A 12,410-nucleotide genomic window follows, 5' to 3' on the forward strand; every position below is an offset into this window, starting at 1 on the left:
CAGGGGCCAGGATATGCCACCTATGTAACTTAGAGCCAGAGACAGAGTTGCACTACACATGTCATTGCCCGGCGTACTATGAGATACGCGGCCACTTCCACTGCCTGTTCAGAGAAGGTTTCGGGCCTTTTTCTAGAGTCATGAGATACAAGGATCAGAGATGCCTCGGATTGTTCCTGCTAGAGTTGCGCAGACTTAGGGAGAGCTTGTTGAGGACATCAGGGGAAAGATAGTCTCATAAACGAATCATAGATTTCTTTACACCAGCCAGGGGAGAACCAGAGGAGCAGTCATTACAACAGATCTCAGAGCCCAGCCATACTAGAGGTACGCTGCTTTACCAAGCCACTGAGCTAGGCAGATCAAGACGCCCACGACCTTGGGGGGTCTCCCACCACAGACAAAGGCTGCAACAGAAGATACAGATCACTCTAGCTCGACATGCAAGACGCCCAACCAGAGTACTGACCATGGAGGAGGTTGATGAGATCCGACAGCGACCGATAAGAGATTTCATCTGAACCCACCAAACCCCCCCCCCCCGTATCTCGTCTCAATCCCGAATCAACTTCAGATTTATTTCCTTTCTCCTTAGTGTTTTAGTGTTAGTTCTTTGTAACTTTGTACTTTGTAATTTCCGTACTCAGACATGATATCAGATTCACCAATTGTAACTTTTTGGTCTCATAGGTCATTTTGGCCTTTCGAAGACGTTAATATAACATTTCATTCTCTCTCTCTCTCTCTCTCTCTCTCTCTCTCTCTCTCTCTCTCTCTCTCTCTCTCTCTCTCTCTCTCTCTGTGTGTGTGTGTGTGTGTGTGTGTAGCTGTTTAAATCTTAACTAATAAGACATAATTGAATTTTTACATTCAAAAGACAGCAGGCCAAGGAACAATGAACTGATAAGTACAAAAATAACTCAGTATCAGAATTATTTAAGTACAATGATTGTAGGAAAGAGATCCTCTTTCAGTTAGACCAGTAGTGGAAGAAGTTCCCCGTTCTTCAGTGAGTACTTCATTTAAGTAAGGTTGCTTGCCAAAGAAAAGAAAACCCTCCAAGATAGGATAGAGTCCTTACCTGCATCCATCCAAACAAGACAACAATTCAGTTAGCTTTGGATGTGTTTTACAGGTATCAATGGACCCTATCAGTTGTTATCCATGTCCATCTTACAGATTTTATTTACTTTAGGCAAGCTAAGTTATTTATTAGAACTTGTATGATAGCAGTCTTTTACTTATTACATCAAAAGATGAGTGTTACCTTCTACCTTTTATACTGAGCTGTGAAGCCCACCAAGAATCCATATATCAATTCAATCATAGTGAGATCTATTTTTTACACCATAGCTTGGTAGCTATGCTTTGCAGTAGTAACCATATACGTACCTTCCTGAGTAACAATCTCAAGGTGTCATTGGTATTTCTTTACACACCGAGAGATCAATGAACGACTTAAACTGTGTAAGATGCCCAATGGTATCAAAAAAGAGGTTAATGTATAATCTCCCTTTTTGCAACAAAAAATGACAGTATGACCAATCAACAAAGTATCAAAAACTCCATCTATACTAAGTAGACTCATGGATTACCAACCATAGCTTTTTTCCAAAGCCGGCAGTAACAGCTATATACTTACCTTCAGAATGCCAAGTTATCACGGATTGTAGTATCTCGCCTGATTAAAGTATGATGCCTTAAAGTTTCAATTGTCATGGGTACTTAAAAAAACACCCCATCCCCTTATCTGATATGAAGTCCCAACGGTGATAAGCCCAAGTGTGGCAACCAGTTTTATCAAAAAAACCAACAGTTTCCGAATCCTGCCAGTCAAGCTCCCTCCCCTCTTGAATATTGAATATCCAAGAGAAAGGTTACTGTAACATTTAATGGCCTAAAAACTCGTGTGTAGCGGAAATTAGCATGAACATAGTGGGCATTTCATTAGAATAGATTCCTAATGAGAATTACAAGAGTGCTTGGGTGGAGAGAGCAACAAAAAGCATAACAGCTAGTTAGATAGCATGAACAATACTTTCAAAAGAGAGAAATTAAGCTATTGACAACAGTTGAGGACAGGATTTACATGGAGCCGATCCCCCCTCCAAAAGGCTTTGTATTATGGTTTCTCCCATCAAGAGAGACATTGTACAATACAATTCTTTGTGTTCCTTCAAGACTAGCTAGTGCAATGAAGATGAAAGCTTCATGCACCAAGCAAACACTTATCAACCACAACATCTATTGTCTCCGGTCTCAAACCCAAGACCTCACACACCTTCGAAGATGGTGAGAGCTAGCGGGGTATGAGAGTAGATTGAGAGGAAGAAGGAGTATTCTTACGAAAAAGATGTACATCTCCTCACATAATCACACATATTAGCATAGCTTAGCTTAGTAATTAGCATGGTAGAGGAGATGAGCATGCATTGAAGCTTGGCTCTTGGTTGGATTTGCATCACAAAGCCAAGAGTTGTTGGTGTAGGCCTCCCTTCTCACAAGCTTGGAGTAGGTGATAAGCTTTCCATTAAAGCTTGAGAAGGAGAGAGAGTCTTCTTTACTTCACACATGAGATTGTGTGAGTGCGTGTGTGATAATGCCTTGCAAAAATCAGCCCCCTCCCTCTCTTGGTCGACCCCTCTTGCTATTTGCTCATGCTACCCTCTCATTGGACCTCCCCTAGGGCTAGCCAATGACAATTAAGTTAGCATTATGTGACATCTTCTGACATGTGTCCCCCTTTTCCCCTTTTGTGAGAGCTGTAGGTCTTTTAAATAATTAACTATACTCTCATTGGAAGTGTTTGCCTTCCTGGGCCATAGGAATCAGGCAAAACCATTGGGTTGTGGTGCTCATTGGACCCTTGGGGAACTGTCCAATAGCTTTTAGAGGGGCTTAATTCTCATTGGTTCTTTTATTAAGTGTTTTTAAATTGATTAAACTAGATTATACTAGACTAATTCTCATTGGTCCACCTCCAAGGCCATCCAAATGGAATTGGGTTACACCTTGTGGGCATCTGGGCTAGGGAGCTGACATGTGTCCCTCATTCCCTTTGTGTAAAGGGAGCTTGTGTGTGTATGTGTGTGTGTGTGTGTGTGACTTTCTCTCTCATCCCCTACAAGCAAGGCTCGCCCCCTCCTATGTAGGGATTGCTAAAGACTTTTGGGGCACACACCAAGCGTCCAATTTTCCCAAAGTTTGACCTTTGGACACAACCTTTGAATTTTGGAACCTTAGCATTTTGGAAGTCTTAATGGGCTGAACCTTAGGGTCTTTTAAGCCCATTATTGCACATGGCTCTTTTGCAAATGGCCCCCCCTTTGGATCCCTATTTTCCCTCCTTTGGATCCCTATTGTGGCCGGTCTGCTAGCTTAACCAATATTCTAGCTTTTTCTTCCCTGGCACTTCCCCATATTAAATGATCAGTTTAACATGAGAAAATCATTTAGGAGAATTAGATACTGATTATTATGACATTACGACCAAGGCAACCCATAAGCTAACACATCAGTATCGACATTTTACTAGGTAGGTAAGATAGCCGGTTATTGAAAATAATAACCCTTATCTACTAGCACAAAGCCTACTAGAAACATTCAATCCTTGCCAGTGTTCGACAGAGGTCATTTACCAAATGCAAAACAAGGTCGAGACCCAAGCCAGCTATGCAGTGGCTCAACACAGTTTTTTTTTTTTTTTAAACAACCCTTATCGGCTAGTTCAGACTAACTCTTTATTTGACACCCCTGCAGCGGCAAACTGCAAGGCGGTAATGATAACAATTAGTGAAATCAACAACCCTTAGCTGCAAGCACAGAGCCCATACCTACTTGCAAGAGGAACCTCAGCCCATGCTAGTGTTTCAATAGAAACAGCTACCAACACGAGGTCTCAAGACCCCAGCCAGTCATGCACAGCAGTTTGTTAAAAGAAGATCATTTTTAAAAATGTAACAAGCAACCCTCAGCGATTTAAGTACGACCACCTGCAACAAATTTATGCTTAGTTCATGGAAGTCTTCAACAGAGACCATCTCTCCTTTAAGTGCAAATCTAGGTCTCAAGACCTAAGCCATCCATGCCATGGCGCAACTGTTTTATGATTATGACCAATATATAATGTAAAACAGACGGCTCCAATCTCAACCATGCATAGCATTACAAAGAACAAACCAAAAAACAGAATTAGCAGTAAGGTAGAATACAACACCTGTGTTGCTTGAGCTGCAAGCTCCATTTCTTTAGCAAGTTCAGATAGTGACGAAAATAAGCAGAAAAAACCTAATCCAAGGCTAAGTGAGGGCCAAGGTGTGCCCTCACCTCTGTTTATATAGGTAGGTGTGCACGCTTCCAGATAGGTGGAGATGAATGCGCCTGGCCGCCCCTTACTGTGAGAATCCCACACTTGGCCCGCAATTGCCATCGCCTGGGAGGTCCATAGTCAGAGAGTAGAAGAGAGTAGACGGGGCCGCCTTCCCCATATAATGATACTAGTAAGTTCACGCTTCGGTTATGCAAGGGCTTTGCCCCACGTTTTTATAATGGCAGAGCAAAGAAAGCTCTATAATCCCAATAGGGGGAAAGACCAAAGTGGGGGGAGAAAATAGCAAGCAAAAATCAGTATTTTTGTGTGTGTGTGTGTGTGTGTGTGACGGGATACCATTGGGAGACCACTTGTAGACGAGGTGAGATCAGAGCATAGAGGACGTGGATCAAGAGGTGTAGCAGTTTTATTCAAGGAAGAGTTGCACCCTCTCATTCATATTGTTTGCAGAGGTGAGCATGCTAGATATATGTGGGTCAGGGTGACAGCACAAACGGGGAGGCCTCTTAATATTGCAATATGCTATTTGCCCCCGAGCACATCTCTCTATGCACCACGCAAGGGGCAATCACTATACATGATTTCAGATGAGGACATATGGGGAGTTCTCTAGAGATGGGGATGTTATCCTCCTAAGGGATTTCAATACTAGGACGGGCCACTCTCAAACGGCCTTCTATGATACCTCAGAGGAGATGGTAAGACAGCTGGATGTCAATGATATGGGATTGGCCAGGAGCTCACAGGATGTGGTGCATAATGAGTATACGAGATATTTGACAGACATGGGGACTGCACATGGATTGGCCATCTTGAATGGCATACAAAGATTTTCAGCAGCAATGGATTCACTTGTTTTCCTCACAGACATGGGGCTAGCACGGTGGACTATGTTATACACTTGGCCCTAAGCCTGTTGGGGTAGCAATAGATCATGCCCTCCTCACATTTACAGTTTCATTCTAGTTTAGTGCAGCGTCGCTGGCCCGGGCATCTACGCATACTAGATACACTTTTATATCGGAGACTGACTTTGTCTACATGGATAGTATTTACAGACTGATTCTCTCTACATGGATAGTATTTACAGACGCGTGGCCACAAAGGAGGCAAGACGTCCATTAGAGGAGCTTACCTAGATAATGACAGATTATACATGATGCAACAGCAGAGGCATACCCATACACCCAACCTGGACACAGACGACGTTCTGGGAGTATGCCCTACAATAGTTGGTACGATGAGGAGTGTCATAAACGGGAGCGCACACGAATAATCAACAGGATGAAAATAAATAATCTTTCAACTAAACAGAGTTGAGGGAGAAGTTCGACACAGTATTTGGGACCAAAAAATGGGCTGGTCCCCCCCCTTAAAGAGAATCCTTTATTAGGGAGAATCTTTTTACAAGCACAAGAACCGGAGAAAACCCCTCCGTTCTAATTCTTTGACTCGATGGTCGTTCCTTCCCGTAAGGGAAATCCGAGAGACGAGCTCTCAATCCTTTTTCCGTCTGTACTCGAAGTCGAGACTCCGCAGACAATTTCCGAATTCCGTTCCCGGAATTCCCAAGCGTAGGCCGAAGCCTTCCCGCTTCTCCTTCGCAATGAAGTACCTGCAAACACACACACAAACACGGGACAACAATTCGTATGCCAAATCCACAATAGATACCTGTCGCTCTTTCGCGAGAAAAGCGACTTCCGTGCTTCGTAGTCTCGTGATTTCTTGTGTCTTCTGGCGGCAGAGTCTTCTCTTGCTGGCACTGGCAACAACTTCTCTGAGTGAGGGCATGTGGTGCTTTTATAGCTCCTTGGCCACAGCAGGAATAGCTGAGTAGAGGCTGGCCACGTAGAGATCGCGGCGGATTTTTTTTATTTTTTTTATTTTTATTTTTTTTGTTGTTCTACCCAAAATAGAGAGAGAGAATTTGCTGGCTGGTTTTGTTGCTTTATTTTCTAAATGGCTGCCCACTTATTAAGTGGGCGGCTGGCATCTTTTAAAATTGGTCTGAACTTGCCCAAAAACTCAATAAAACCTTATAAGTTAAAAACAATGCCTTTCCCAGCACTTCCCAGGCGTAATAGTGTATTCCAAGACAACCCAAAGTTAGCACGTGAGGCCATAGCGGCATTAACAATCAAAACATGGAATTCCAGCAACATAGAAAATTTATAACTTTGACTTACATTAATAGATTTGAATTTCTGAAGCAGCAACCAATAGACATTTTCTGAGCATGCCTTCACTACCAACAAGCAGGAGTTGAGGCAATTGCAAGAGATTCACTTGCATGTTAATACGCCCAAAACAATAGAGATGGAATTGGCCATTCCTTGCAAGCAAAATTTAGCGTCAAATTGAACCTAGGGTGTGCAAGTTGAATACAACCAATACACATACCTTGTTTAACTAATGCTACACAGCTGCGTTTAAACCCATGTCTTAGTGACAAGGATCTGTAGTTCATGGATACAAAACAACATGTAACTAGCCATTGTTGGCAAGCACAAGTTGCAAGGATTTGCAAACAGCTCCCCAGATTTACACAAGAGATGCATGGAACTGGCCATGGCTACTAAGCACCAACTATAGGAAGATGGCTCCATCACCTTGGTTGGCAGCTATGGTAATCAAAACAAGGGCTGGTATACGTAACATAGGATGTTACACTTAATGCCTATATTTTGTGCTAAGGTAGTGATTTTATAGCTTATCATTTGTGTAGCCTAGGATTTCTATAGCTTATTGTTATGTTTGAAAGCTTTGTGCAGCTGGCCAGACACTACAAGAACATATCACCACTTCTAAGCAGTACAACACTAGGTTGTCATTGCCGTCGATGAGTAATACAACACAAAGGTATTCAAAAGTACAAGTACTAGAATTGTCCATCATCACCGCACACCCAATTAGAGAGGACAATGTGCTATGCTCTTGTATTGAAGCCATTGCTTTTTAAGTCTTTGGTCGCTCAGATTTGCTCTCGCTCAAAAATACTCCCTCGAGGATAGGGATTTCTCATTGCAATGCATTTCGTTATCTTGGCATCTGAAAACCTTTTGAACATAGCACCAATCAGGCAACTTACTCTAACAGGATCCAGGGGGCCTTCAATCAGGAAATACCCTTTTATTCCCATTTTAGTGAGACTTCACTTGATGAGGTAGGATGGTGTAAACGGGACCATTACCAAAAATCTTGGGGGTGAGGTTATAAGCAAGTTTAGAAACAATGGAAGATGTCGATGATTCTTTCTATGCTACTCCATGTTCTAAGAATTCAACTCCACTACATTTTAACATTGACACAAATGAAGAGGAAGATGCATTTGTTATGAAGACGGTGCAAACAACCCAGGCACCCATAGCCTGCCAATACACACAAGGTCAAAGGATGCTTGGCATGGAGTAGACGTACGATGATCACCTGTGGTCGCAACCGACATTAACCAACATGGCTAAAGAATGCATAATGCACTTTCAGCAATTGTTTTAGAAGTCTTCAATGTTTTAGGGTCACATGCCCTTTTTACATGAGTGAAAGAAGATGCAATGATGTCGAGTAAGTGATCTTGTGAATCGATTTAACTAGCATATTTTGATGTACACATAAAGACAGAACCTAGTTGCACTTGCCCCAATTTTCAAAAGAAAGAATCTATGCATAAAGCATGCAAATATGGTTTTCATTGCAAAAGCTCGAAATCAAAAGCTCACAAAAAAAACACACTCCTTGACGCTGAGTTTGCAGACGACTCAGGCATGTACTTGGAGGGCCATGAGGCCAATTTGCTCAGGTGTGAGCAAGCTCTTTAGTTGTTTTGCTTGGCATCAAGGGCACTAATCAACTGGAGAAAGACTGTGGCTTTCTGGGTTGGCAGTGCTCCTACACCCGATTGGTCGCCGAGAGAGGGCTTCAGGTGGATCCCCCCAAGGACTTCTGTACGATATCTGGGCTGTCCAAGCTTGGACTTGTCTCCAGAGCAACAGACTACCCCCCACCTCCTATACATTATCAGGAAGTTGCTACATTGGAGTTCTGCACAGCTCTCTTTGGCTGGTAGAGTGGTAGTGGCCAACCAAGTGTTGTTGGCTATGTGGTACATCACGTCTTGTTGGATTTTCTAGGGTGGGACACCCAGTCGTCCAGGGCCAAAGTGTCCTGATAGGTAATCACCTTACCATGTTCTCAGGGAGGGCTAGGGATCATTGACCCAGCACGGCAAAGCAGAGCCCTCCTTGGGAAGCTAGTGGTTCCGGGAGCGGAGCCCTGGAAGGAGCTGTTGCTACATCGGATTCGTGCTCGAGTCCCTCATACCGGCGGCCCTTGGAGCCCGTCCATCAGGAGGATCTTTACAAAGATACACCGGGTCGGCCTAAGCAAGAGTTGGGAGGACTGCTTTGCTGCGAGTCTGCTCAGGTCCTAGGAGCAGCTGAGGAGGAGCTTGGAGCGGTACCAACCCACTTGCATGGAGGAGCGCTTGAGACAGACTCTTATTTGGAACCCCATGGTTAGCGCACAGAGAAAACACTTGGTTGGCAGTAGGCCTCATGTTTCTTGGGTCCAATGGCAGAGGGTCTAGCTTGCACGTTCGGTGACTGGCTGCAGTTTTTAGATCCTCCCGAGGAGATTCGGAGCATCCAGTTACGAGGCATGAGGGGGGCGCAGAGCATGTGTCAGGATATTACAAAGGCTATAACAGCTGAGTGGCACACCCCCTTTGAGGCCGTAGCTCCAAGATGGATGGGGGCCTTCACGCGCTTGGAGGTCCTCATTGTTGTTCGGGCTTGCTCGGAGATAGTGCCCCCCCATGTTGTTTGAGATTCAGGCAGAGGGTCAGCTTCACAGAGTTTCGATAGAGCCACCACAGGTTGCAGAGTGTTGTTTTCAGAGGATTAGAGTTGTGGGCATATGTGGGAGGACCTGTGTCTTCGATCCTGACTCAGCAAATCTTGAGTCAGGACACTGGCGGCTTTGGGCTTTGGAGAGCCGCCCTCTAGTACAAGTGCAGTGGGACCCAGGAGAGTGGTTCTTGCGGGATCCTTTCTCATCAGCCAATCACCCAAGGACTCCTTTCTTCCAATACACAGCTCGTTTGCGGCGACACATCCTAACAACACAGAGAGGCTTGCCCAGCTGAAGCACTTCAGTGGCAGGAGCAGGGTCTCACAGTTGAGTTCTTGTCAGGTTTTTGATAGCGGTTGTGGGACACCTGGCAACCGAGGCGAGTCACTATATTCAGTGGTTGGTAGCGCACACGGCTACAGCAGTTGGGAGTTGATTGGTACACAACGGCTTCTCAATGGCATGTGCAGCCTGTGGCTATCCAGCGGAGAGTCAGCGACATTGTTTGTGGGACTGCCCCGTGGCTCAACAGGTTTGGCTTCAGGTTCTCCGGCTGATGCCAACCCTTTCTACAGTCTGACAGTACATGTGGGGTGTTGCAGCTTGGTCCACTCTCACAGGCCCAGCAACTCCACTTCGAGCTGGCTTCCACCAGCTTATCTGCAGCCTGACACTCTGGTTCATTTGGCGGGCCCGTTGCTTTCGCATCTTCGAGGCTCAGCCTGCTCCACCGCTAGAGATTGTTCAGGACAATTGGCTGGAGCTGATACACACACTCAGGGGTTAGTTTGAGAGACTTCAAGGCAGCTCCGAACGCATGCGGGAGCGCCGAGAGGCATTCTTGCGACTATGGCGCCCACGCCCTTTCTTCACCATGGTTCAAGGTGCGCCTAGATGGCACTACCAGCCACCAATGTGTCTTTTTCCTCCTTCCATCTCGTGATGTAGCCCTCATTGTACATATTCTTTTCACTGAGAGAGTCTCCCCATGTTTCTGTTGTAGCCCTCTCTCATAGAGGTGGTTTGTAGTCTTCTGACAATTATCATTAACTAATGGAAGGATCTCTTTTCTTGCAAAAACAAAAGAACGATATTCTCCAAGGTAGGATCCCAAACCGAAATCCTTTGGAGCGAGAGGTGGCATAACCGCAACAAATCATTTCTTTGGATTTAGCATCCAAAGTCCTCTTCTTTGATGACACGTGAACATGAACAACAGAACAAAAAGCAGAGCAATTGAGAAAATAAATTGATGTAGCCAAAGCTTGACCCTGAAATGAACAATGGAGAGAGGCATGCTGCAAGAGAGAGCGTGCCATCTCCTTCGCTGTCCTATTCTTCCTCTCCACACACCAGTTTGGTAGAGGAGTATTAGGAAGAAAAGTTTGCCTTTGAATGCCCTTAGAAGAGAAATGTTAGTTTCATCTCCATTTCAATTCTCAAGATAGAGTTTAGAGTAAATTGGTTTTTGACTTGACTTATCCAACTTTGAGATTTAGAGAGCATGAGACTTCTTAACAAGAAAAAATGCCCACATCTTTCTAGAGAAATCATCAACAAGTATCAAATAATACTTTGATCCACCAAGAGAATCAACCTCCATAATCTGCCACATCATCAACTTTGTCTAGATTTGGGTTCTAGTTGGTCTTTTAAGGTTTTAGGCCCCTCCGCTGGTTCTTGTAAGTTGGGTAGGGTTACGATTTTTTATCCTAGCTCTTTTTGGGTTTTAGGATTTGCAAGATTAGCATGAACCAACTCCAAAATACGAGAGGAACAAAAAGTGGCCTGCTCTAGAAATGAGTCCCTATGTTGTTTGCCTTTCACAAAGGAAGAGCAAACTGGTGAGGCTTATGCAGCTTGGGCAAGCCTGTAACCATAACCCTAGAAACAAGATGCTCCAGGGTAGCAATGGAGACATGACCAAAGAGTGCCAAGAATACAATCATCATGTATCATAAGTGCTTTGGGTTCGGTAAATAGCTCCCCAAAAAAAAAAAAAACTCATCAACACACAGAGACACAGAGGTAAGCCATTCAGCTGCTAAAACCGAAAACAGTAGAAGCCCAACCTGTTCGGGGACCAGGCCAGAGCAGTTACTTTCGCGATGCTGGTGGAGGAGGGTAGGACGGTGGTGCTGTGCTTGAAGTTCATCCTTTTTGCCTGTACTTCTGCCCCCATCTTTGCGTATGGGTGTCGTGTGAGCTCGTATTTCTTCCCACCAACGACCTCTATTCAAAATTTCGTTTGTCAAGATTAAAGGACGAGACAAGAAGCTTGAGCAATGAGAAATTTTGATTGAGAACCCATACAAAGACTACACCTCAGTGTTGATGCATTCTTGATAGAAGACAAGAAGGTTGAAAACCTGTACAAGGATTACAATAGAAATTTGATGCATTTTTGTGATTGAGAACCCATACAAAGGCTACACCCGCAGTAATTTGATGCATTTTTGTGATGCATTTTTGTGATGTTCAAGGGAAACCTTGGATCCAATCATCATGATACAAGTTTTTTCCAAAGGAAACAATTCAATAACATCCCTTAGTTAAGGTTTTGCTAGGGAGCTCACATGTATTGTACTCAGAGCATGATTGCAAGGTAGTAATTCGGTTCCTCTTGTTCATGAACAAAGAATTTCTTCTAATTAAATCCTCAACCGAACAAGAGAGAATTCTCTTGAGATCCGCAAGAGTCGTCACAAAGGAATTCCTCCCATGAGCCTCTAAATTTGCCAACGAGGAGCAAAAGAGATTCCTTTCGGGCATCGCAAAAGTCTCCATGTAGAAGGCAAAAAAGATCCTTTAGGTACATTATGTGTTGTTATCTAGTAGAAATCTTTAGCATACAAAAATAAAACATTTGAAAATAAAATAGATGAAACAAATATTATACAACCTTACTCTACATAATTATCCATCATGAAATTGGATGTAGAAGATTCAAGACTTACACAAATTTTAGGGAGAATACAAGTAGCTGAATTATTGCTTAATTACTGAGCAGAAAGAGAAGGCAAAGAAAGTACAATTGTTGCACATAATTGCTCCTTCGTTCATTAGAACATGCGTGAGAGAGAGAGAGAGAGAGAGAGAGAGAGAGAGAGAGAGAGAGAGAGAGAGAGAGAGAGACTCAAAGGTTACATCAATTCCTAATCTTGATAGGAAGGGGATTATCACTTCAGATACGAGGGAAAAGTCACTTAATTAAAGGGATCGAGTCTAGCTA

General features: G+C 43.9%; 1 protein-coding gene across 14 annotated transcripts in view; it reads right to left on the bottom strand.

The window, feature by feature from the left end:
• Positions 1 to 11,637, bottom strand: part of LOC147449581 (intraflagellar transport protein 172-like) — a 248,756-nt gene extending 237,119 nt beyond the window's left edge. For 9 of the 14 annotated variants that reach the window (XM_086522001.1, XM_086522003.1, XM_086521997.1 and 6 more), the window contains exon 1: positions 11,251 to 11,465. In XM_086522001.1, coding sequence (XP_086378127.1) covers positions 11,251 to 11,360 — 110 coding nt within the window. In that variant the 5' untranslated portion in view covers positions 11,361 to 11,465. Of the gene's footprint in view, positions 1 to 944; positions 1,082 to 11,250; positions 11,466 to 11,502 lie in introns of those variants that run through there. The other 5 variants (XM_086521995.1, XM_086522006.1, XM_086522007.1 and 2 more) reach the window with 5 other exon arrangements.
• Positions 11,638 to 12,410: the final 773 nt, after the last annotated feature.

Source organism: Adiantum capillus-veneris, chromosome 10 (genome assembly GCF_014529385.1).
Source record: "Adiantum capillus-veneris isolate H3 chromosome 10, ASM1452938v2, whole genome shotgun sequence".
NCBI lineage: Eukaryota > Viridiplantae > Streptophyta > Polypodiopsida > Polypodiales > Pteridaceae > Adiantum > Adiantum capillus-veneris.